General features: G+C 44.3%; 1 protein-coding gene across 3 annotated transcripts in view; it reads right to left on the bottom strand.

The window, feature by feature from the left end:
• Positions 1-27,624, bottom strand: part of KLHL7 (kelch like family member 7) — a 378,349-nt gene that overhangs the window by 273,297 nt on the left and 77,428 nt on the right. For all 3 annotated transcript variants that reach the window (XM_086941766.1, XM_086941765.1, XM_086941767.1), the window contains exon 4: positions 8,898-9,022. In XM_086941766.1, coding sequence (XP_086797892.1) covers positions 8,898-9,022 — 125 coding nt within the window. The remainder of the gene's footprint in view (positions 1-8,897; positions 9,023-27,624) is intronic.

Below are 27,624 nucleotides of genomic sequence, written 5' to 3' on the forward strand. Positions count from 1 at the left end.
GCTAGTGCAGAAACAACCTTTTGTCCTGGTCTATATTACCTGGGTTAGAGCTGTATAGAGCCTTACAGTAGGATACAAATTCATCCACTATTTCCAATGGGTGTGTCAATAGGGTTTCTTCCCTATTTAGTCATACCCAGAATAGTTTGGTGTGTTTCCCTCTGCTGCAGTTTGGATCGTCAACATCCGACCCGCTTTCTCTACTCACTCAAAGACTCCACATCTCCAGGAGGCAGTGGTTAGACAAAAGATTGCACATATTGCTCTGTCACAGTCATTACAGTGATCAATGGGGCCTTTGGTCCCTATCTTCACACGAGTTTCACCTACTGTGGTTAGCAGACTGGTCCAAACTTAATCTTTGTGTTTTTCTGCTTACGTACCCCCCCTTACATTTCTTATATTTGTATATTCGTGCATGTGAATGTACTTTTTTCCTTTATAAAGGTAACCAACTGCACATGTATTGCACTTGCTTTATAAAAGTTTGACAGAGCATCAATTATTCATATAACGTATACATATGATTTATTGTATGTGATAGAATTCGGTGAAGGTGCAACAAGAATGATATGTTAATTTCTGCATTTTACATCTCTCAGTAAGAAGCCTGTCCACTTCTAAATAACCAGTAAAGTGTATTTCAGCTTGGTAGAGTTATGCATTAGGGTGAGCAGAATCTTTAACTTTCTGGACACTTGGTTTGTGCAAGTTGAGCTGTAAACATATGCAATGAAGCCAATCGGCTTCTCAGAGCCATCCTGGCCTTATTAGTTTGCTAGGGAACGAGACAAAAGAAGCACAAAGCGATCTTCATTAAGTACATAACAGGCTTGTTGTAGGGTAAAGTTATGCTGATTAGAGACCACCTAAAGAAAACCAGATGGGTACTTTTAAAATATTGCCTTGGTGCATGCAGTAGCCTGCTTTTTAATTCTAATGACTCAGCGGACCGGTGTCTAGGAACTGAACTGTTCAAAGTATATTCTGTGGTTTTTAATTAATCTTATCTTTGTCTACTTATTGCTGTACATATTGAACTTAGTTTTAAATGACGACTGGTGATTCATTGTTATATTTACGTGACTTATATGTATTGATATTACAAATAACAATGGCTTTTAATGTTTTTTAATCATAAATACTTAAATAAAAGTTATTGTAATTTATAATGGCAATAACTTAAACTTTTGTAAATAACTTTTGTGAAGATTATGTTCAGTGTATTTTACTGTGACGAAAATCCAAGAACAGAAGTGAAATATTAACATCTTTTTGTGACATTTGTAATAAAGCTTGAAACATTGAGAGAACATATTTGAACCAGTTGTTGTTGAATGGTTGCACAGATCGATGCTGTGGTGGCACTGATTGACGTTGTGATGGCAACAAGTGATGCTGTAGCATTCAGTGATGCTGTGGTAGCGCATAGTGATGTTGTGGTGCCCCTGAGTGATGCTGTAGTGATGCGATAGATAGATAGAGTGAGGGCGATAGATAGAGGGAGGGCAGTAGATAGATAGAGTAAGGGCGTTAGATAGAGTGAGGGCGATAGATAGAGTGAGGGCGGTGAGTGACTGGTTAGAGGCGGCAGACCAGTAAGCAGAGGACGGCCCGGGACCAGGGTTCGATTCCCGACGTGGCAGGGTCGTGAATCAGGGTCAGCGGACTCGATAATTCTCGCCTCGGTGCCTACTCTAGTCAGAGACCACACTCGGCAACTCTGGGCATCAGCTTGCCTCATCTTCACAACGGCCCCCCCAGACCGCCGGGGATGCTTGGTCGCACCTTAGAGATACCCATCAGGGACCATCTCTCAGGGTGAGCCAGGACGGGTTCCCCAGCGGTCGAAGCGTGGAGATACTCCTCCGGGAGTCGATTCCTAGCGCTATATAAACCCGCAATTAAATTAAAATTAAATTAAATTAAAATTAAATTAAATTAAATTAAATTAATTAGTGAGGGCGATAGATAGAGTGAGGGCAATAGAGTGAGGGCGATAGAGTGAGGGCGATAGATAGAGTGAGGGCGATAGATAGATAGAGTGAGGGCGATAGATAGATAGAGTGAGGGCGATAGATAGATAGAGTGAGGGCGATAGATAGATAGAGTGAGGGCGATAGATAGATAGAGTGAGGGCGATAGATCGATAGAGTGAGGGCGATAGATCGATAGAGTGAGGGCGATAGAGTGAGGGCGATAGAGTGAGGGCGATAGATAGATGGAGTGAGGGCGATAGCTAGAGTGAGGTCAATAGATAGATAGGAGTGAGGGCGATAGATAGGAGTGAGGGCGATAGATAGATAGGAGTGAGGGCGATAGATAGGAGTGAGGGCGATAGATAGATAGGAGTGAGGGCGATAGACAGATAGGAGTGAGGGCGATAGACGGATAGGAGTGAGGGCGATAGATGGATAGGAGTGAGGGCGATAGATAGAGTGAGGGCGATCGATAGAGTGAGGGCGATAGATAGAGTGAGGGCGATAGATAGGAGTGAGGGCGATAGATAGGAGTGAGGGCGATAGATAGGAGTGAGGGCGATAGATAGATAGATAGGAGTGAGGGCGATAGATGGATAGGAGTGAGGGCGATAGATAGAGTGAGGGCGATCGATAGAGTGAGGGCGATAGATAGAGTGAGGGCGATAGATAGGAGTGAGGGCGATAGATAGGAGTGAGGGCGATAGATAGGAGTGAGGGCGATAGATAGATAGATAGGAGTGAGGGCGATAGATAGATAGGAGTGAGGGCGAGAGATAGCCGCCCGCACTTCCTACCAACTTCTGGCTTTTTCCCAAGGAGGTGCCTTTGATACCCGTGGGGACTGTGCGAAACCTGAGGGTGAGCTTTAACGATAAGCTGAACCTAGAATCTCACGTCAACAAGCTGGTGGGAAACTGCTACAATCTTATTATAGAGTTGCGGAAGGTGCTACAAGTACTTCCCACTCAGGCCAGAGCATCAGTGGTCAGGAGTGTCATCATGAGCCGCCTGGACTACTGCAATGTCTTGCTACTGGAACCCCCAAAATATCTGCTGAAGATACTCCAGAGAATCCAGGCGGCCGCAGCAAAACTTGCGCTTATGAGACCACGCTGATCATCTTCTACTCAGGCTATGGCAGAGCTGTACTGGCTCCCGGTGGCTCTAAGGGTACAGTTCAAGTTCCTCTGTTTAGTGTTCAAGGCTCTACATGGACTTGGACCCAAACCTATACAGAAGATGTTCGGATGGTATGCCCCTATACGTAACCTCCGCTCCTCCTCAGCAAATCTGGTGATCATTCCAAAAACAAAGAGGGTAACAATGGGGGGAAGCATTTGGAGTGGCAGCTGCCCACCTCTGGAATAGCCTCCCCCCTGAATGGAGACAGATACAGGATTTAAAGCAGTTCCGAAAAAAAATCAAGACCTGGCTCTTCCCCAGAGCATAATATCCTCAATTTGAGGCACAGCACCCCTAGTCAGTAACTTAGGTGTCACAGTGCCAGGATGCCCGTAGGGTTACAGCGCGCTTTAGAAATGCTCATACATTACATATGCATTTTACTTAAACCATGACTAGCTAGAATTTAAGTGTTTTAAGAATGTTAATACTTTCTAATTTTGGTTGTAATCATTTATATTTTTACACATTGTATTGATCTTATGTGGGTATGTATACTTATATGGTTGTATTTTTAATCCGAATTGTTATTTTTTCATTCCTACCTCTTTGTTGTGTACTACCCCATAATGTAGTTCTTTATAAGAATCAAGGCCGAAATTAAGATACATATGGCAACTGACAATCCTCGTAGTTCACTAGCATGCATCCTTATCTGGGAGGGGACATGGATGTTCCTCAGTTCAGGTCTAAAAACTTCCACTTTCAATGAACACTATTCAAATAAGTGAAAAGCTTTGTGTGTTAAAGAAATACGCTGTCGTGAACTTTAAAGTAACATTATCATACCTAACACGTTGTTTGATGCCTGCTATACTTGCCTAATATTTTTGGGCTTGGCTCGTGTCGTACATGGGTTCTAAGATCCAAGCCAGGTCCTTGGCGCGGCACTTCCAGCTCGCTTACTGGCTCGCCCCATCTAGTACTCACCACTGGCGGCCCTTGCTTGCCCTTGGCTCCTGCCTGGTACGGCTCTCGCAAGTCCTTTGAGGTAGCTTGTCGGGCCAGTTTCTTCATTGCCTGCCACAGGTGACGACTTCGGGTTCTCGGTCGCTGCTGATGCTGTCGCCTGGACGATGTCCCTTATGTCTTCGATGGCCCTTAAATTCCCATTTATAGCACCCCCAACCTCTTTTTCAGCATGAGCCCTGGAAGCCTCCTGCGCGGGGTCCACCTCCAAAAAGGTCACTTCTGCAGTGCTCTCGACTCCGAGTGGCCCCTGATTCCCTGATGTGGGATGCCCAAGGGTCTTCACATAAGTCGTGACACCGGGAGCTACCCGGTACCTAGATATGGATGCCTCTGTACAATGCATTACAGGCAAAACAGCAGATATCTACAGCGCCAACAGGACCCACATCAACTCCATTACTAAATAGGCAGCTTCGACCGTTGCTAGGAACTCTCGTTGCTGGCAACGAGCTTGTCCGTCTTCTATGTCGGAGTTGGACTGAGGAAGCTACCATTTGTGTCAGTCTTCTCCGTCAAGAGGAACCCAGTGCACGGAAAATATTTTTGTGTGGCGTAATTACCGGTCAGCATCTTCAGTCGTTGAGTGACAGCGGACTTAAGGCTGACAAGATAGAAAATCACAAAAGTAAAGAGATCTATGTTTGAATGGTAATGAAACCGAGATTACCGTGCAGTGGTCGAAGTGTATTTAAAACTAGAGGAAACGCTGTGCCCGCCTCCCTGCTCGGGGCCGCGCTGCCATTGGCGGACCCCTGAGGCAGGAAGCCAGGCAACGGGAGAGAAGACGTAGGCCGGGCCAGAAGAAAGAAGGAAGTCCCACCTGCTGCTGGGCTATGATTGGCTGCCCGCCGGGATGGAGCAAAGAAGCCGAGTCCTCCCGCGGCCCGAGGCTCCCGTGAGCTACGGAGAGCCCCGGGGCCGCGATGAGTGGCCTCAAATTAATTTAGAAAACCTCCAACCTTGCCATTAAAATAGAAATGTTGATATTTTTAAAAACTTGTTTGTAAAATAAATAAAATATTTCATCATTTGTGTACATGTTTGATGAATATTTGTTTCTGTATTTTTGGTGTATTATTTTGCGGTTCAAATCATCAAAAATGATAGGCTGGGGTCTCTGGCTTCCAGTAATGACTTAGTGGGGGGTCCACAGAAGTCAAAAGGTTATGGACCACTGTTGTAGAAGATTGCAAAAAATGCATCACAATAGCTTTTTTTTGTCACTGGTGAATACATGGACTCCACTATTAGTGTTGTGTGTCTTTAATTTGACAAAAGTATACATTACGTCGAACAATGCCTTGAGAGAGGCTAACAAGGTGGTAGCTCCTCTGACGGCATGGAGATCTCCGCCTTGCAGGTGGAAATAGAATAATATGGTTATTACCTCCAAAGCCCCTGGAAGAAGGCGAGCCACTCACCAAAACTTAAACCAGCCCTACAGATTAAAGGAGCCATGACAGCCCCATATAAGGTGTTCTCCGATGATGTAGACTAACATATATGTTTAGATGCGGCACACCACAAACCCTCCCTCCCCCATCCCAAAAGCACCTCTATCAGAACAAATTAGCATCTTCAACTCACCATAGGTAATTCTGTGGGGGACCCTAAAAGTGCCTATCTATAATGAGTAGAGGATATAAGAACACAATCTTAAAGAAGGAGCTATGCTCTCCAGCTTTAAGGACAACACATGAGCATTACAGGATCCCTGTTGGATTATTCAGCATGAGCATGATGGGGAGGGACAGCCGATGGAGGTCCTGATGATTGGTGTGATTCAACTGAGAACTGCTTGGTAACAGATGTAGGCTAGTTTGAGAAGTCTTCCAGTGCATTCAGGTCGTAGTACTTTTTGGCCATGGCCACGATGTCCACAGTGTGATCAAAGAGGATGGCTTCAGAAGGCCATATGTTATGTTCTGCTACCTCAGACCTAGTCGAAATGCAAGCACATCTTCCACTTCACATTTGCCTCATGAGAGACGTCGGCTGATGCAGAGATAGATATTTCATCCAGTTGAAACAGGCATTTTACTTTCTGGCTGCTTGAAGCACCATCCTGGCAGGCTTCCAGTAAAAAAACACCCTATTATCAGTTGTGGTGGGTTCTGTGTGTTGGCATTCCTGGGTCATATCATGTATGCTCATTGACACTTCAGAAGTTCTACAAAGATGATGTTAATTTGAGTAAGAGTAGTGTGGACCAAGCCCCTCATGATGTCTCTTTTCTCAAGTTTCTCCAGAATGCCTCAGAACCTGACGTCTCTGTAGGACGTATCCGGCAAGTCTGTAACCTTTCGTTGAGGTGTCCAGTCTGAGGTGCAAGTACATGAGATTTGAAACATAGAGACTTTATCTCTGTGGGCTTCTCAGAGACCATTGGTTCCATCTTTAGCATTGCAGAGCTGATTAGTAAATTCTCCTTTGTGGTAGATTTTAGAGTGTATTGACCAGGAACCAGAGGTACCTCACTGAACACCAATTGCTTGGCGGGGCAGCTGGTAGTTATCAAAGTCACAGAAGGGCTAGCATCCGCCTCCCTGGCCAGTGTAAGAACATCACCAGGAAGCAGTGCATTAGACACAATGTACTGCTTTTAGGAACAAGATAGGGCAATGGACAAGTGAACAAGTCCTGCCTCGGTGAGGAGGAGAGGATGTATGGAATATTCTAATGGTGTCAGGTTTAGAATGCTCAGGAAATGGGGCCATTATATTGTTTCCGTGATGATCCTTTTGTGATTAATACTGCTATCGTCACTGATTGTAAGCTCCGCCAGAGGAGATTATCATCTGGATGTGAAGGAGGTATCCAGAGAGAAGGCCTGGAGCCTATCAGTAAGAGACTCCCTGTGGGTATTTTTTTACCTAAAACGCAGTGTTCCTCAGAGTCAGCCTGCTCTGTTACTCGACATCAAAGTAAAATGAGGCGCATAGGCAGTGGTAGCGTTCTGCAAGCATTCATTAGGCCTTCAGCAATAAAGAGAGAGTTGACAAGGAATAACTGATGACTGATTCTTTTAAGGAGTGGATAGATGGTAGCTGGAGTGTTTTTAAAGTAAGTAATTGCACTCACTTACCTGCTTTAGTTGGTCATAAGACATTTATAGAGACCCACTGTCATTTTGATGTGCTAGAATAGAAAGGAATGTTTAAAGCGGTCAAACTAGTGGAGGTTGTGGTACTCTAGAATAAAGATTTGAGGGCATGGTAAATGGTGGGTAAGTTGTATAATAAATCTGAGTGAGGTTCCGGGATCACCTCGCCTGGGGAGAGGATAAGGAAGAGTAGCTCTGCTGGGTATACAATTATACAATTACTTTACTTATACAAGCAAATAAAAAAACATACCCAAATCCTAGATACATTACCTATATTTTGCAGACTTGTACCCAAAGAGGCAGTGCAAAAAGCTTCATACAGTTAAAGTGCAAGTATGTGCCATTTTCAGACGCAGGGAAAAGTCTTCAAAAATGTCCAGAACATTTACTTTGTCTATTAAGGAATACATGACTGGGTTTCCTTGCTGAAATTAGATCTTCTTTCTTCAGTGAACTTAAGAGAAACCCCATTTGAGGAACTGATTTAAGCTATCTAGAGCACTTGACATCGACGATTGTTTTGTTGTAGAGGTTATGTTTGCCAGAAAGATCAACGAGATCCAGGCATTCTGTGCTGATACTCCCTTCAAAGGTTTTCTCTGCATAATATAATTTTTCCCTTACATGCTGGGGCGCCAAATGCCACTAAGAAAATGTTTGTTACCCTATATATTACCATTGTTATTCAGCATGATTTCTGGTAAAAGTAAGCGCACCCTATGTTGAACTAGAAACAAAAGCTGCAATAAGAGTCCTGCCTCAAGCATGGGACAAACACTCAAAATTAGGGACAAATACAGGAGATATGTTCTCATCAAAATAGGTTTCTAACACATCTTTGTGAGCAATAATCTACCAGTTTGCAGGATTGCACACAGTACTTGGTATGCAGCACTGTACTGCATGGTTTTAACATTCTGAATCATAACCCCAGAGTGGTCAAGAGAATCAATCCTGCCTCACTGTTGATGCACTTCTGATTAGGTAGCCTTCTGCAGCACCCTCCTGTTCCATGTGAGTAATAGAGAGCAAAAGATCATAGGTGGATAAAGTGCAGAATGGAATAAGATGTTTTGTCCCTCTCTTTTTTATCACATACATTCAAAACAAGAGGCCCTGCGTTTGAGTCTAAGAACATTCGGGGTCGTATGGAACAAAATCACCAACACTGACCTCCAAGCGTGTTTTGGAAACACTACATTGAGGACTAACAATAATCATCTTCATATTAAACACTTGCATTTCTTCCACAACACATTATTTTTACCTATCCGTTTCACTGTACACACACAGTAGATCATGTTTTCAGAATGAAATTAAATACACATCAAAGAATAGAAATGCATATTCTAAAAGTACTTAACATTTTGCCAGGTGAGATCTTCTAGCACGTCAAGAAATTCAATCCATCAAACCTTGTGTTACAGTTTATGGGAAATTGTATGGATCAGATGCTGCCATTTTGTTAATTGCAGTAAGTTTAAGACTATTTTTAAATATGCCTTTCAAGACACTGAACCATAATCTACGGGTACATTTTGCACTTTTAGGTTGTTATGATTTATCTCTTTGTGAACACAACCTGCCACTCTCAATCAAATTTGTGGCACAGTTCAATAGTAAAAGTCTGTACATTTTTATCTAATAAATCTTACCAAGACAGTTAGAAGCATCAACTTGTTCTTTAAGAAAGTCAACGCACATTTTCTTCACCGGCTCAATCTGATACTGGTTGGCTGCGTCCAACAAAGACTGAACATTGTTGCTATTCACGGAAATTCTGAAAACAGAAAACATTTAGTGAACAGGGATGACAAATATCTCAAGCCATTTCCTACATAAACTTTTTCATGTGGTACAAAATATTTCACTGCTTAAATACCTTACCTACAGTGCTTTTTGTGAATCAGTTTCGGACAAGCAAATCTTCTTCAAGTTCTACTATCATACTATATGTGAAGCTCAGAAAGGGTAGACCGACACCACACTATAGCTTGGAGGATAGGAGAAAGATCAGGTGTAACTTTGTTGCTGCTCCCTTAGAGACTGTTGTTTAATGTTATTCAGGCGGGTGCATTTTCCTTACATGCCAACGCTTCTGACACAGAGTCTAGCATGCTGAAACTAGTAACAAGGCACTAGCCACTCTGGGAAAATAGGGTTGAAGAACGTGTACTGATCAGAAATATGTTGTCAATACTTGTGCACGTGCCCACAGAGTTATTTAACTCTGCAAACATAGCTCAAGGTCTTATAGAGAGAATTAGATTTTTATTTAGAAGCTCTGATGACTACATGTTCTCATTTCTAAGGAGAAGCACTTCTGTAAAGCAAAGGTGGATTTTATTTAATACATTAACACTATGTATTTAGGACTCCTTTTCTGTATCATGGATTCACTATCCATGTTCCTGTCATTATTAACGTTAACTTATAGTGCACATGAACAAATTACTTCATTTCATTAATGTTCTTTCTGGTGATTACTCTATCTAACCACAAATTCCTCACCTTGTGAATATTTCCTAGGCTTCGGACAGGATCTGGACACATTGAAAGCAGAATTCCAGCAGGTCAGCAGTGGCATTGTGAAGCTCCGTGCCCAAGTAGTTTCACCGCAGAAGTAATGAATGGAGCTGCATAAAAGATACCCATGTATGCTGACGTAATTTGCTTTAGGCTGTCGCGCCCACAGATGCAGGGCCCATAGTTAGATTGGTATAAGAAGCCTGCACATCTATAGATTTGGAACCTTATTGGATGAAAAAAGAGTCTCAGTCATAGAACTGGGAGGGTCGGTAAGGAATCTGCGGTTAGATCGAGTATCCACCAGAAAGATTATTGCCAAAGGTAAATAACTAGTTTTTCTGATGGATATTTCTAACATCAGATTTTTCACCTTGTGAATGGATACCTAAGCAGTACCACTTAAGGCGGTGGGATTACAAACTGGCTCCGATTTAAAAATAAACCTGCAGGAAAGAATGGGAATAATATCCCTATCAACCGACCTCACGTTAGAGGCAGTAGTACTTCGTGAAAGTATGTACTGACGACCATGTAGTCGCCGCTCTGGTAAAGTAAGCTCGAAAGCTTCCCGGGGGCTACTTTTTAGCCAGCGAGTAGCAGATTTTAATGTAGAGAGCAATCTATTTGGAGATGGTCCTTTTGTGTACTACTTTGCTTTTATTTGCCCCAAAGAATACAACAGAGAGCTGATCATCCACATATTGGTCCCTGGTACAATTGATGAAACAACTCAGTGCTCTTTGGGACTCAAAATGGAGTCTCTCTTCCTCCTTAGAGGGATGAAGAGGAGCAAAGAATGCTAGAAGGGTGATAGCTTTCATGCCATTAAAAGGTGTGACCCAGAGGAGGAGCTACGGCGGCAAACAAGATGGCTGCTTAGGTTCCCGGCTCCGCCGATCTCCGTATTCCGCAGCAAGATCCTGTACAATATCCTGACCTTACGCCCAGCCTCTGCTTGTATGAAGTGTTCCTCACTCTGATGGCGTAATCCCGACGTTTTTTTCGGCTGATTTGACGAACTTACGCCGAGTTGAAAAATCGTGGCCTGCTCCAGCGGTGAAGCCGGGGCCTCGAGTATGTGCAAGGCCAGGCTGCAGTGCAACAACATCGGCTAGGGCCCTTGGCAGGGTCCGGTCGATCGCAGTGGAGACTTCCTTTATGCCCGAATTTGGTGGCGATTGTTTTCCTTTCCCAGCATCGAGAGAGAGGTGACCTGCTTGTGACTGAGGGCGGGGATCCCCGTCCCGCGGACCCGACATAGATTCTTGCCGGGGCTCGGCGGGTCGGGACCCCGGCCTGCGGTGTTCCGCCGGTGTTACAGCGGCTGTGGATAACGACGGGTCACCGTCCACGCTTGCCCTCTCGTACTCCTGTTCGCTCCCCCCGAAAATGCCAGTTTCACCCGGGGAGCCGATCGTGACTGGTACCGATCTTGATAATATGGATCACACGACATCTGGGCTAACGTTAAGGTCAATACTGTAAGAACTTTGGGCGTTTCACTCGCAAATGGATGTGTCTTTGACTAAAATTGATGCGTGCCTAACTGGGATTCTGCTCGAGGTACCCCCTCCCCCCCCCCCCCGAGACCTGTGCAGCAGACTCTCCCCTCACCGTTTGGTGGTCGCCCCCTTCTTTAGAGTTTCTACGATCCCAGGGTGAGAAACATTGTGACGGTCTGGCGAGGGAATTGCAACTTTTTGTGTTTGGACTTTTCGTAGAGTTAGCAGCTACAAGTGGTAATGGAGTGACTTTCGATGGCTTCCTTCTCAATTATGGCTTGTATGTTTGCTCATGGGTCTCTCTGGGGAGGGTTCGTGTGCTGCTTCGGAGGGGTCAGGGTTAGGTCCATTGCATCGGGACGACTTGGAACTACTGTTGTTGATGCTTGAACTGCAATTGTTTGATTAGAGAGGCTGGGCGATGTATCACGGTACGCCCTGTGGCTCTTGGTAAGAGTAGCTCCACATCCGTCCTTTGCAACAGGGGGGATCGGTGTTAGGCGGGGGGACTAAGGGGTCGGGAACATCGTACGATTATGCCCTCCTCCATTCTTCTTTCTTCCCTTTCTTTGGGGTTTAGGTTAATGGGGCGACAGGCACGCTGCTAGTGGGGTTAGGCTATAGCCATCGGCAGGGGTGCAGGGTGGGTTTTTTATTTTGCCTTTTTTATTTTCTATGGCCTTTCTTTTCTCCCTTCCCTTTATTTCTTTAGGATCAGCATGGTTTGTGCTCCATTTTGCCTCACTGAGACCTGGTACTTAGTGCCCTGTTTTCTACGTTACGTCGTACTTCTGGGAGGGCGGGCCCTGAGAAATGGCGTTCACGAAAATGTACATTGCTCTATTGTTCACTCCGAATCGTAAGTCTCAACGCCAGAGTCCCATGAATGGCTTCTTATCTGCATATCCTGTTTTTCTTGGCTTGTCCCCGTACCCTATAGCTGGATTGTATGGCACCTGATCCGCCTATTTAAATAATATAAAATGAAACCTTTATTATATCCTGTGAGTTATCAATGCGTTCCAGTACGAGATCCATCCTGAATCGCTGCCCGACCTCAGGGTTGTCGGCTGAGGAGCTGTGTTATAATTTGATACATCAGGTTTCACTTCTGTTTAGCGGCCCGCCCCTGTGGTTGTAGGCCCATACTTGTACCCTATGAATGCTGCAATAAAGGTTTTAAAAAAAAAACAAGCATTGGAAATGCAATAGGTCTCGCACCATTAGAGTTAGTGCTTTTAGAATTGTTTATGGGTTTTTTTTTGTAAATGTTTAGCATTTTTGTTTCCTGTAGCCAATGCTAAAGAATTACAAATAAAAAAAGCCATAAATATTTCTTAAAGCTCTAACTGAAATGGTCTGAGACCTATTGCACTGTGTGAGGGTGAGGGGTTGAGGGTGAGTGAGGGTGAGGGTGGGTGAGGGTGAGGGGTTGAGGGTGAGTGAGGGTGAGTGAGGGTGAGGGGTTGAGGGTGAGTGAGAGTGAGGGTGAGTGAGGGTGAGGGTGAGTGAGGGTGAGGGTGGGTGAGGGTGAGTGAGGGTGAGGGGTTGAGGTTGAGGGTGAGGTGTTGAGGGTGAGTGAGGGTGAGGGTGAGTGAGGTGTTGAGGGTGAGTGAGGGTGAGGCTGAGTGAGGTGTTGAGGGTGAGTGAGGGTGAGTGAGGTGTTGAGGGTGAGTGAGGGTGAGTGAGGTGTTGAGGGTGAGTGAGAGTGAGTGAGGGTGAGTGAGGGTGAGTGAGGATGAGTGAGGGTGAGGGGTTGAGGGTGAGTGAGGGTGAGGGTGGGTGAGTGGTTGAGGGTGAGTGAGGGTGAGGGGTTGAGGGTGAGTGAGGGATTGAGGGTGAGGGGTTGAGGGTGAGTGAGGGTGAGGGTGAGTGAGGGTGAGTGAGGGTGAGGGGTTGAGGGTGAGTGAGGGTGAGTGAGGATGAGGTGTTGAGGGTGGGTGAGGGTGAGTGAGGGTGAGGGTGAGTGAGTGTGAGTGAGGGTGAGTGTGAGTGAGGGTGAGGGGTTGAGGGTGAGTGAGGGTGAGGGGTTGAGGGTGAGTGAGGGTGAGGGGTTGAGGGTGAGTGAGGGTGAGTGAGGGTGAGTGAGGGTGAAATTTGTAACGGACATTGGTTTTCCCAAAGGAAACATTCTCTGCACTCATCCCTGAAACCATTGAACAGAAATACGCCAAATTCTAATGGCACAGCAGTCTTTTCGTCATCCAATGCCTCTTTTTGATGCAATTAATTCTTTTTCAGCTGTTTTGGAGATGGAAGCGAAAATGTGACTATTAGGAGTACATGTGCCAATTAGATGTGTGTAAAATATATATATATACTGCCACGACTTCCTTCGTTTTTTGCAAAAGAGTCAAGCACTCCAAGGGGGTAGCGTAGTGGATCTTTATTTAGCAAACAACTCCACCAAACAGACGCGTTTCGGAAAATCCTTCGTCAGTGTCAACTATGATCACTGCGAGGAAGCTATTTAAACTAATTGACGTCACCCGAGTAACAAACTCGATGACGGTAGGGAACACTCTCACAATGCATCGATAATGGCGGCCATCTTAGCATGGTACTTTTCATTGCATCACAATGCTTACTCTTTAAATAACATAATCCTTCTGTTAGAAAACAGTCCTTAAATGTGCAGTTATGGCAGTATCATGCCCCTACATACAATTTCATGTGCCGGTTACATTTGTGTAAAACATTCTCATAATTATTTATAATTCACAACAATCAATGCCGTGTATCAGCTTTCCTGGGGTTAGCGCGGGACGATCTCCCGGGTCCCAAAACAAGCTGAATGCTGGTATTATGGGGCCAGCCGTCTTATCGGGTGGTACTGGATGTTGTTTGGGAGCTGCAGTAGGCGGTGTGAGGATACTGGATGGAAGAGAGGGGAGGGAAGAGAGGGGAGGGGGGAGGGAAGAGAGGGGAGGGGGGAGGAGAAATGCGACACGGCGGGAAGGGGAGGGGGCGGAGCGGGTAAAACAAGACGGACGTGCACGCGCTTTTAAGCTCAATGCGCATGCGCATTGAGCTTAAAAGTCACGGGCACTGCAAGGAATCGCCACGATTCCTTGCAGTGGATAAAGAGTGGATAAGCCCCCATAGTCTCGCTTGCTCGATGCGCATGCGCATCGACAGGCGAGACCTAAAAAAGGAGTGACCCGCCCTGTAAGCGGACGAGTCCTGCTTTATTTGGCTGACTCTGGAAGGTCCGGTCCGCGTTGTCTAGGGGTGCTTCATGCCTTTGAGAACGTCTCGGGCCTGAGACTCAACCCGAGGAAGTCCACTCTGGTCCCCCTCCATTCCTCAAAGGCTTGCTTCAACTGCCAGTCAAATTTCTCTTTGTGGAGGCAATCATTCAAATATCTCGGGATCTGGGTGGCTCTGCTCCCGGAGTTGGAGTGGGCCCTTCATATTACACCCAGATTGCGAAAGCCAAACAGGACCTCAAACATTGGCAATCTCTCCCCCTCATCCCCCTTGGAGGGGGGCACTTTTTAAAATGATGATTCTCCCCGGTTTCCTATATATTTTACAGAATGTTACCTTCCACAGTCCGGGTAGTTGGCTCCGAGATTTTGATGGGGTGCTTAACAAGTTCCTGTGGGGAGGAGGGAGATCACATATAGCTTTGGCCCGCTGTCAGATTCCTCCTTTCAATGACGGTATGGGTGTGACAAATCTCCATCTCTACTACTTGGCCACCAGGCTTATTGTCGTCCATGATTGGTTTACTGGCGGCTGGTCTGACCCGGCTTATCGGACCGAGCTTCTTACCATGGACTTTCCGCAAATCCAAGTCTACTTGTACGGGGCCCCCATCCCACAAACTATTCCACCTATCACAAGAGAGGTCCTGGTGGCCTGACGCTCTGCCCTGCGCTACACAGGAAGGGATAAGAACCTTACCCAACCCACACCTCTGTGGCAAGACACCTGGCTGCAGGAGAAAGCGTCCCTTGAGGGTTTTCGGCAATAGGACCTGATTGGGATTTCGGTGCTTGGAGATGTTTGGGTGGGTGATCATGTCAGGGCCTTCCCCGATCTGCAACAGCGTCACTCCCTGCATACTGCCCAATTTTTGAGATACCTTCAACTCTGCCACGCCCTCCCCACACACATCAGTCCATTAACTTAGCTGCCTGAGTTTAGCCCACTAGAGGCTCAGGTTATGATGGGGGGCTTGGGCGGGGTGTCCTGATTATACCGCTCCCTCGTAAACAATGGCCCTACCACCTTAGACTCGATACGTGCCCGCTGGGAGGCTTGGGTGGCTCCCCTGGAGGAGGCAGACTGGCGCAATGCCCTTTTGGCACCTAAAAACCTGACGACTTCCTCTAAATTGCAGCTCATCCAACTTTATTACCTCCACATGGCTTACCTCACTTCGCGCACCAACACAGGGTGGGACTGCGCCCCTCCCCAGAATGCACACGCTGCAGACATGCCTAGGCCGATTTCTATCACATGGTATGGTTATGCCCTTCCCTTGCTCCATTTTGGTCGGGTGTGGAGTTGGACCTTATGCAAGTTCTGGGGTGGCAGGTCCCTCACGTTCCCATACGCCTTCCTCTGGGAACTTTTGATGGCTTTGATGGATCTAGAGTGGATAAGCGTTTTTTGGGAACGGCGGTGGCCAAGCGAGACATCACAGAGGCCTGGGCCCAAGCCAAACCCCCTACCGTAAGAAAGTGGCAACGGGGTGTGGATTGGTAGCCGTCTCAAGTAGAACCCCTCTTTGAGGCCATGGGTGCCCGAGAAATTTCAGAAAATTTGGGGCAAATGGTTGAATCTACTGTGTTGAGATGTGTGCATGTCCTTCCTCATGTATCACTATACTGTTTTTTAAACGACATGACTACCTTACAATTTTTCACTTATGATTGGGATTTTTGCTGTCAGCCGGGGATGGACTCTGACCTACTGTGTAATCGTATGCTGTCTTTAATTTGTCTGTTTTTTTCAAATGCCAATAAAGTTGATTATCAAAAAAAAAAAAGTGACCACTTTTGGGAGAAAGAAATTTTATATCCTCAACGTCAATTTCCCTGGGAAGAAAGTGGCGCTTGGAAGATTGACAGAGAGAGTCTGTAGTTCGCTCACACACCTCTTCGATGTTATGGCAATGAGAAAGAACTGTCTTCTGCGTTAGAAGTCTCAAAGGACAACTGTACGGTGGTTTCAAAGGGATGAACATTAAAGAGTGAGGACTAAATTCAAGCCCCACCAACACATCACAAAGGGTTTTGGCGGAAACAGGAGATTAAAATCACAAAGGCTAATTCTGCAACCACAAAAACACTGAAAGAGCTCCCAGAGATGTGCAGCAATTGCATCTCGCCTCAGACTTATCCATTTTAAATATTTACATTGTGCCTATTTTACCAGATACCGATTTTGGAGTGTGGGGCTGATAGATTCTCCAATGTGCCTGTGCTGTAGCAGTGAGGATGGCACGCTTCTGCACACAACTTGGGGTTGCACCACACTGGACAGGTTTTGGAGAGTAGTTACTCGCTGCTTATCAGAAGTGCTGGGTTGGGACATACCTCTCTCTCCTAAGCTTGTTTTATTGCATATCAAAGACGAAATTGGGGGAAACATCTACAATAGAAATGTATTATTCCTGGGGTTCACCTTAGCAAAAAGAGACATAGCGAGGGCATGGAAAGATCTCGCTCCACCTAAATTAGGTGCCTGAAGTATTGGCCTTGACTGGTGTAAGGGTCAGGAACAGCCTAATTTTAAAGTGCGGGTTCCTGCAGAAGCATTTTAACATATAGAAACAATGGGCTGATTTCAGGGGTCTCCTACTGGAACCGACCCCGCCACAACCTGAAGAAGTTGAAAACATATAGGGATATATCACAGGACAATAATGTTGTTAAATCGGATCATGACACACATGGATGGGCTTTCATGGGTATGACCAGGGGTTTGCTATATGGTACAAGACACAGTTGTTTGTAATGTTAGGGGCTGTCTTTTACTGACCCGAATTGACGATTTCCTTGTATTCCAAATGCTACATAGAAGTCACCTGCTCTGAAATTATTATACTGATTGATTTATACTTCCGCTCCTTTGTAACATATGAGATTACTTTATCTGATGACTCAATAAAAAAGAGTTTTGGAAAAACACTGAAAAAGCTGATAAGTAGCCCTTACTAGTGCCAAAAGCAAGTCCTTGCTGGGTTAGGGAGAAAGTGAATAATTGGTTTATTTGCAGCACCAAACGTGGGCGCATGGTTTTTTTTAGTACTTTTTTTTTTACTGACCCATTCTGCACTTTCACATTAATAGCGGCCGCACCCCTTTCCTTAGACGAGCTGCGTCCAAGGAAAGGTGTGCATCTACCAAGTGAAACAATGGCATGGGCGTTTTTACAAAAAACAAAAGCATTTCTTTGTCAAGAGAATTTTGTAAATGCGAGACCTTCTGCATTGTAAATGCGAGACCTACTGCTTTGCAAATGCTTGTTTGATTTTGGTGCTAGTCTCACACTAATCTGGTGTGTGCGCAGGGAATTGGGCCTGTCACTTGATATGAGTGTGGTCTGGGACCTCTCCTATTACCTGGGGCACGCCATGTGGTTGCTTCATTTTACACAGCGGATCATCATCCCCATGTTGAGTTTAGCATGTACAGCACTCATGACAGCATAGCACATTTTGAAAATCTACACTTGAAGCATCTTTTTATCTGTGTCACTGGAGTGGAGGCCTACTGGCCCACTGCGTAAAGTTCCACTTGAATGTCCTAACCCAGAACTGAACACTAACATCCTAAGTGTATAGTGTAAGTGTGCGTCGGTGTGTTTGTGTTTGTTTGTGACCCATGTTGTACATACAATGGGTGTATGGGTGAACAAGAGTAACATAGGTCTATACGTTTTTGGAAACACCTGACCTGCTCCTGTACATAAGATAGAGGTGGTATTGTTTTCCCAGAAAGTGGAAAAATATTGCTGACATTCCTAAAGCTGGATGGAAGAGAGCTAATTCAGAAGTGGAGACAGAGGAAACTAGGCTCCTTTAGAAATTCAATTTGGCATTTTGTTGAGGGGAGTTGCTGATTAGTCTTCCTGTAGCACTGCAATTTGGTAGTGGAGAAGGGTGGGACTGCTGTCTCTGTTGTTAAGGTGAAAGAGACTTATTTAGGTGATGCCAGCCTTTTGACTCTTCCCTGATCACTTCTTAGTATTGATAGTCAGATGCAGAAAGCTTACACCTATTGTGCTTCTGTTGTAAGTGCTCTAGGTTGGAGACAACCCACCTGTGAGGAGGGTACACAAAGGATGTCTGGAGAGCAGCCAAGAGAAGACACTTGGGAAAAAAAACCAAAATGGCTCTAAAAATGTAGCTAGAGAATCCACATCCCAGGTCTCTTTGACTGTATAAATCCATTGATAAATCCATTGACCTGCTTGGGGTTTCATTTCCAAATACCCTTTGACTAAGAAAGAGAGCTCCGTAGAGTACTCGGAGGACCGCTGTGCAACCAGAGCCAGGGTTTTCTAAACAGATAGCTTACCAGGGGACTTTGCCTAAAGCCTTGCCTTGCTGAAGAGCGGTCCCCCCGATCTGAAGGGTTTGAGAGTGGGAAGGAGCCTGCCAACCCCGCAGGAGGTATCTCTCTCCATAGAGTGCCATAAGAAGTTAGTCCTCAGTGCTGCTGAGTCTATTAGGCTGTGGAGAACGATACGCAAGTCCTAGCAGCATTTGTGGAGTCTCTCCAAGAATGTAGTTCCATTCGAGGACTGATGGCTGACCTCGTCATTGTACAAAGCAGACTGATCGCAGCTGTCCCGGGTGTTGAAATCAAGAGTTGTGCCAGTGGAGACATCGCCACTGCAAACCAGAGCTGTGATCATGGTTAGAGTTGCCACTGAGAATCAAACATTTCATTCGCTGTAGATATCGCCGCAGGACTCAAGAACTGTCCCCGTGGTGATTGTCTAAATCAAACTCGATGGTTTGCCAGTGGTGGCTGACACCGCTACATGGAATCCCACCTGATGAGGGCTGCTGAGTTACCCAGATGCCGACTGATATTTGCTGCCGGCATCCGCTTGCATCTACTACCTACAGAAGGACTCATAGTCTTAGCACCCGCTGCCCCATCCTGCCTGAAGCAAAGGCCACATCTGGCGCAAGTGAATCTTCTCTGCCAAATGGGAGAGATCAGAGAGACATGTTGCCAGTTTACTGGCGCCAGCCAAAACAGACACAAAAATCAGTGTGTGGTAAAACTGCTTAAAAGAAGACTGCATTGAACTGAGTGCAGTTGCTACTAAACTGGGTTATCTGAACCCAAGTCCTGATTCATTGTCCACAGTGGCTTTCTGCCCTTAAATGGGACCTGCCTCGAGATAAGAAAAGAGGGGCACCTAACTGTAAGGGGAAAAGGGAGGGTGATAGCCAAGGCGCAATAACCCAAGCATGAGTATAAGTTTATATCTACTGCTATTTTTGAAAATTTAATTTATATAGCGCTTTATTACCCATGATGAGGGTTTCAAGCACTTTACAGCAAGTACCACATTATTCTGGAGACCTAGAGTTAATGATCAGTCCATTTGTTATTGGGGTCATCTTGAACGCTAAAGGAAACCATTCCATGCATTTACTCCAGTTTCAGTGTGGCACATTTATGACAGAGATGTAAAACAAACACTTGCTGGAATGTCTGAAGCTCAACTCAGAGAAGACAGAAGTTCTCATTCTCGGACCCTGCACCTCCACTTGGGATAATACCTGATGGCCCTCCGCCCTCGGGAATCCAACCACTCCCACAGACCACGCACGAAACCTCAACATCATCCTCAACTCCTCCTTCTCCATGAACCGCCAGATCAACGCTGTCGCTTCCACCAGTTTCAACTGCCTGTGCATCCTCCGCAAGACCTTCAATTGGATCCCCTCAACTGCAGAAAGACCGTCACCCACGCGCTCATCACAAGAAGACTGGACTACGGCAACGCCCTATACACCGGAATCAACAGAGCTCTACTACACAAACTCCAGACCATCCAGAACGCCGCTGCCAGACTCGTCCTCGGGACTCCGCGTCACGAACATCTGACCCAACACCTACGAGACCTTCACTGGCTCCCCGTCGAGAAGAGTGTCACTTTCAAACTCCTAACCCAAACCTACAAATCCTTCAACATCGGACCCAAATACCTCAACAAGAGAGTATCTTTCCACGTACCTAAGAGGAACCTCCGCCCCGCCTATCTCGCCCTGGCAGAAGTCCCCCGCATCCGCAGAAACAGAACAAGCGGGTGAGCTTTCTCCTACATCGCAGCCAAGACCTGGAACGAGCACCCCGTGAACATCAGACGCTCCCCAACCCTGCACATGTTCAGGAAGGTAGAAAGGTAGCAAAGGCCCAAGGGTTTCAAGGCTTTGGACAACACTTAAATAAGTATGATTAGTTGGTGGATGGAGACACACTCGAAGCTCTGGACCTCTTGGGCTTCAGGTTAGAAAACAGGTTTGAGAAGTTGTAAGTGTAATCTCCACATAAAATTAATTCAGTTTGCCAGGATTAATATCCATTTTTTCCAGCTCGTAATATGGAGGACAGTGACATTTCTGTTTGCAGCAAGATTTCTTTATTTTGATTCATACAGCAAAGACAGCCGACACGTGTTTCGCCCCCTCTTGGCGATTTGCGCCGGGGCTTTCTCAAGGCTGTTAAAGAGGAATGAGAGAGAATGTTTTAAAATAATGTGGTTTAAGAGCAGTTGACCCCAAGAAGAACCTAAAGAACACCAGGTGTGCGGAAGTGCTTGGAATAATTCTGTGATGCTATATCACCTTAAAGATCCAGTATCCGTGCTTAGAGCAAGTGATAGTGCCTGGTTAAAGTGCAGTGATTTGGAGAAATCCAAAAAGCCACGAAAAATAGGATTCAGAAAAGGCAGTGTAGATGTGCTGTAATTTTGAAAGGAGTGCAGCAGGATTAGGTAAGCGTAAGAGGAAATGAAAGAAGGAATGTCACTCTGTTCAGTTGAACAAAAGAAAGGCGGAATCCCAAAGTATTGAAGTGAATAAGGATGAGGGAATAGAACAGAGAATGGTCTAGCTAATGAAATATAATCATAATACCTAAATAGGATAAGTCTCGTAGAAAAATCTCGTTTCAAGGTGTGTACAGTGTCCGGAATATAAAAATATAAATCTTCAGCAGTAAAACATTTCCTGTTAAATTAAACGGAACAATTCATAAATGCAATTGTGCTGACATCCAATCTTATATATAGCATATTAAGTAAAGCATTATGTCAGGCAGGCTTTCAATATATAAAGACAATGTATCCAAAAAAAGGCAGGTTTCCAACCGAGATGCCCGAATTCATGCTGTCAATTCATAGGGTTATGCCATCTATATTGCAAAAATGCATTTTAACCTCATTTCAGCAATATCTGCTTAGTTATATTCAAAGAGGCACACGATTAGAGTTTGTTTAGCTAATCTACATATATCCATTGCACATAATGTTATCACACAGTTTTTTACTCATTTTTGTCACATTTTTATCCATTTAGTAACATAGTAAATAACGGTGTATACTGATAGTATCTTAGCAGCTGGCTTTATTTTGCATAGCAGTATAGATGTTGTTAATTGCTTTGGGTTGTTTTTATTGCGGTGGGCAAAAAGGTGGTGGGGGTTGTTAATCCTCATATCCAGACCTATGTATAGGTGATTGAGGGAGGCAAACGTCGCCCTGTTTCGTTAGCCCGTTGGCAGATATTGTGGGACTGACAGGCATAAAATACTGTTAGTCGTATTAATGTTAGGCAACCTGAAAATCACAATACGTGGGCAATTCTATAGGTGGATGTGAAGCGACCTATCAGTGCAGCATGCAGACGAACTAAGCCATCGTCTACAAATCTAGTTGAAGGAGGGCTGTGTTAGGAAAAAGCACATTGCGAACGTTTCTTTTCTAAGAAAACGGGGATGGAAATCACCCGTGTTTGACAGAGAACTGCAAAAGCAGTTGAGCGCAGTTTTAAAAACAGGACCTACTATTTAGGCTAGTGTCCTCGATATACAGCTGCAGACGGATTTGCGCGTTGTTAAAGAAAATTAACTTGCGAGCGTTTCTTTTTTAGGCAAGCGGGGATGAAAGTCACCCGCCTTTAACACAAGACCGCAGAGAGCAATTGGGCGCAGTTTAAAGAGCGAGACTTACTTTTTAGGCTAATGCCCTCGCTCCTAGAGTCCTCCCGGCATGGTGGTTCCTAGGTCAGTACCTCCCGCATCTCGCAATCGCGGGAGCCGGTAGTTAAGGAGGACGACCCGGAAGTAGAGGTCTTCCAAGGGCGGGTCGATCTTTTTGGTCGCTTTCAATTAGGATGTTTTTTATTTTTTATTTATATTATTGACATGATGGTCAGAAAAAGGTTCTCTGTATTAATTTAAAAACAGTGTAAGAGCGAAAAAACGTATCGTCACAGCGGAAGTATTTTAAGCTGAGGAGATCGTTCTTAAAAGTGTCCTGATCGGTTTGGTCAGGCGGACGCCATTTGTAAGTGGTGAAAGAAGCCGACCAAACATGATTTAAAGATTTGGGCAGCTTGTTTATGGATGTACCCATTAAATCATGTGGTTATTCAGATTAGCCAGACAAAGATATTAACACGACTTGTTTTGAATCACAAAGTTAACATTCATAATTAGAATATATTTCCACCATTTGTCAAAAGATAATAACTTATCCTCAGAAAGTACAGGCGGAGGGTAAAGTGCACAGTTCATGAGCATCAAAAAATGTCCTAAGTTTTATTTGGTTGTTTTTTTTATTATTATGGTTGGTTATTTTATGGTCGGTTTTTTTATGGTTTGTTTTTATATAGTAATTTGGCCTATTGGCATTTTGAAACACCCTTGGCCGTACGCATAGATTGTATTCTGCCAAGAAAAATTTGACCTATTAGCATTTTGGACCACCCTTGGCCATACTCAGGGATTATATTGTGCCATTGTGTCTCTTCATTTTCCTAACGGGAATAACAGTGGGGAAACGTAATCCAACATAGTGGCTTTTCTCTGGAAGGATAATACAGATCATAAACCCAGATGTATTTATGCATCTCATCTATTATGTGAGTGTTTTTATCCATGCTGATATTTGACTCTCTTACATATACAAGAATGGGAAAGATTTATAGTCTATATTTCATAGCCATTTATGCAGCCCTAGGTCTATGACTATGAGAGTATAGTGTCACCTTTACATTCACAACAATAGGTCAGTTACAGCCAGTGATGCCACTCATACTCTTGGTTAAGGCCTTTTGTTACAGTTTCCATTCCAATGATTAGTGAGCTCTCTTCTCGACGAAGCATCTGGTCCAAGTCTCCTCCTCGTTTGGGAATTTTCAGTTTTTTTAGGCCAACAAACGTGAAACTCAGATTGTTCTTGTGATACTGAAGGAAGTGATTTACAAGGGACTGTCTAGTATCTATACCATGGATGTTCCGGTAATGTTCCTGTATCCGGACTTTCAAAGGTCTTTTCGAGCTGCCAATGTAGTGTTGTCCACAAGGGCATGTTATTAAGTAAATAACATAAGTACTTTCACAATTAATGAGATCTCTGATCTTGTATTTGATGCCATTGACTAGGACCTCTTTGGTTCTGGATTTGCCCAGTTTGCAGATCGAACAGTTCATACAGGTATAAAAGCCCATGGTCTGCGGTGGAAATGTTCTTGGTTTTGGTTGGATATCGAGAAAGGATGGACAGATCATATCCCTTAGGTTTTTGCTTCGTGAGAAACCCATCTGAGGTTTGTCTTGTATTGTGTCGGACAGAGTTGGGTTATCTTTCAGCAGATGCCAGTGTTTTTGTAAGGCGTTACGAATGTGTTGTTGTCCACTGTTGTATTCAGTTGTGAAACGAATAATTTGTTTTTTCTCTTGTAGTTGGTTGTTATGTAATAAGCTCTGTCTGTCAGATGTTTTAAATTTAGTAAGTGCTTTAGTAAGTTGTTGCTCTTTGTAACCTCTTTGTTTCAGGCGTTCAGTTATGTTTGATGAGTGAGTTTCATACTCTTCCACAGAGCTACAGTTCATACGTGCACGTCTGAATTCCCCTCCTGGGATGTTTGTGATGGTATGGGCAGGGTGGCTGCTAGTGGCATGTAGAATGGAGTTTGCAGATGTTGGTTTTCTGTACATTTTAGTGTGTAGTTGATTCTCTGAGATGTAGATCGTCAGGTCCAGGAATTCGATTTCTGTTTTGGAGATGTTATGTGTAATTTCAATACCCCATTGGTTAGGTGACATGGACTTGATGAATGATCTTAATTTGTCCTCGGTTCCTTGCCAGATCATTAGGATGTCGTCAATGTAACGACCCCACATTATTATATTGTCTGTCACTTCTTCCAGTCTTTCTTGCCACAGCCAATGTTGTTCAACCATTCCCATCAGAAGGCTGGCATATGGGGGTGCAAATTTTGCCCCCATTGCCGTCCCCCGCAGTTGTAAGTAATATTTTCCATTAAAAAGAAAATAGTTGTTAAATAGACAGAATTCGAGAAAATCGAGGATCATTCTGTTGCGCGCCGTTAGATGGACTGAACGGGTTTGCAGGTATTTCCTAGTAGCAGCTATACCATCTGAGTGTTTTATTGAGGTATATAAACTGGTAATATCAATTGCAATAAGAAAGAAGTCTTCCTGCCATGTTATATTGTCCAGTTTTTGCAGTACATCCTTTGTGTCCCTAATAAAGGACGGGAGGGCTTTCATTAGAGGCTGTAGCTCTGCGTCAATGAAGGCTCCTAAGTTGGAGCAAACTGAATCAATGCCAGCGATTATAGGTCTTCCCTTTGGTATTCGCCCTGGTTTATGCACCTTAGGTAACAGGTACAGAGTTGGTACAACTGGGTTTTTGATGTATAGAAGGTTCTTTTCTTCTATGCTGAGGAGGCCTTTTTCATACCAAAGGTCAAGTAATGCAGATAGTCTTTCTTGGATTTGTTGAGTGGGATTCTTTTCCAAAACCTGGTAGCAGGTGTTATCATCCAGTTGTCGTTGTGCTTCTTGGAGGTAATCTGTGGTATTTAAAATAACCACATTTCCCCCCTTGTCTGCTTCTTTTATTGTCAGGTCCGTGTTTTGTCGTATTTCCGCCAAAGCCAGTCTTTCCTTAGTTGTTATGTTTTTTGGAGTATATTTCTGCTTGGCTTTATACTTATCGAATTCCTTGTTTAGGTCTTCGGTTACTTTGGAGAAAAACATATCAATCGAGTTACCAGTTGGTAACGACAGGGTGAATCTTGATTTTTTCTTCAAAGGAAAGTAAGTCTCGCTCTTTAAACTGCGCCCAATTGCTCTCTGCGGTCTTGTGTTAAACGCGGGTGACTTTCATCCCCGCTTGCCTAAAAAAGAAACGCTCGCAAGTTAATTTTCTTTAACAACACGCAAATCCGTCTGCAGCTGTATATCGAGGACACTAGCCTAAATAGTAGGTCCTGTTTTTAAAACTGCGCTCAACTGCTTTTGCAGTTCTCTGTCAAACACGGGTGATTTCCATCCCCGTTTTCTTAGAAAAGAAACGTTCGCAATGTGCTTTTTCCTAACACAGCGCTCCTTCAACTAGATTTGTAGACGATGGCTTAGTTCGTCTGCATGCTGCACTGATAGGTCGCTTCACATCCACCTATAGAATTGCCCACGTATTGTGATTTTCAGGTTGCCTAACATTAATACGACTAACAGTATTTTATGCCTGTCAGTCCCACAATATCTGCTAACGGGCTAACGAAACAGGGCGACGTTTGCCTCCCTCAATCACCTATACATAGGTCTGGATATGAGGATTAACAACCCCCACCACCTTTTTGCCCACCGCAATAAAAACAACCCAAAGCAATTAACAACATCTATACTGCTATGCAAAATAAAGCCAGCTGCTAAGATACTATCAGTATACACCGTTATTTACTATGTTACTAAATGGATAAAAATGTGACAAAAATGAGTAAAAAAACTGTGTGATAACATTATGTGCAATGGATATATGTAGATTAGCTAAACAAACTCTAATCGTGTGCCTCTTTGAATATAACTAAGCAGATATTGCTGAAATGAGGTTAAAATGCATTTTTGCAATATAGATGGCATAACCCTATGAATTGACAGCATGAATTCGGGCATCTCGGTTGAAAACCTGCCTTTTTTTGGATACATAGTCTTTATATATTGAAAGCCTGCCTGACATAATGCTTTACTTAATATGCTATATATAAGATTGGATGTCAGCACAATTGCATTTATGAATTGTTCCGTTTAATTTAACAGGAAATGTTTTACTGCTGAAGATTTATATTTTTATATTCCGGACCTTGTACACACCTTGAAACGAGATTTTTCTACGAGACTTATCCTATTTAGGTATTATGATTATATTTCATTAGCTAGACCATTCTCTGTTCTATTCCCTCATCCTTATTCACTTCAATACTTTGGGATTCCGCCTTTCTTTTGTTCAACTGAACAGAGTGACATTCCTTCTTTCATTTCCTCTTACGCTTACCTAATCCTGCTGCACTCCTTTCAAAATTACAGCACATCTACACTGCCTTTTCTGAATCCTATTTTTCGTGGCTTTTTGGATTTCTCCAAATCACTGCACTTTAACCAGGCACTATCTCTTGCTCTAAGCACGGATACTGGATCTTTAAGGTGATATAGCATCACAGAATTATTCCAAGCACTTCCGCACACCTGGTGTTCTTTAGGTTCTTCTTGGGGTCAACTGCTCTTAAACCACATTATTTTAAAACATTCTCTCTCATTCCTCTTTAACAGCCTTGAGAAAGCCCCGGCGCAAATCGCCAAGAGGGGGCGAAACACGTGTCGGCTGTCTTTGCTGTATGAATCAAAATAAAGGAATCTTGCTGCAAACAGAAATGTCTCTGTCCTCCATATTACGAGCTGGAAAAAATGGATATTAATCCTGGCAAACTGAATTAATTTTATGTGGAGATTACACTTACAACTTCTCAAACATGTTCAGGAAGGACCTCAAGGCCTTCCTCTTCGACTGATCTGGAGTGCCCCCACCCTCCTAGGGCCTTGAGACCTTCACGGGTGAGTAGTACGCTTTATAATCCACTGATTGATTGATTGATTGGAATTAATACTACTAGGTTGCAGGGGTATGCTGTAAAACTAACAGGCATGAGATTTAGAGTAATCTATATACAGATGAGATATACATATGGTGGAAGGGGAGGAGAGGTGGATAGAATAGACTGTGACTTTCAGCCGTCTTCCAGGGGCGCTTAATGTTTACAGAGGTGACAGATACCGGACTC

This window comes from Lissotriton vulgaris, chromosome 10 (genome assembly GCF_964263255.1).
Source record: "Lissotriton vulgaris chromosome 10, aLisVul1.2, whole genome shotgun sequence".
NCBI classification, from domain to species: Eukaryota; Metazoa; Chordata; class Amphibia; order Caudata; family Salamandridae; genus Lissotriton; species Lissotriton vulgaris.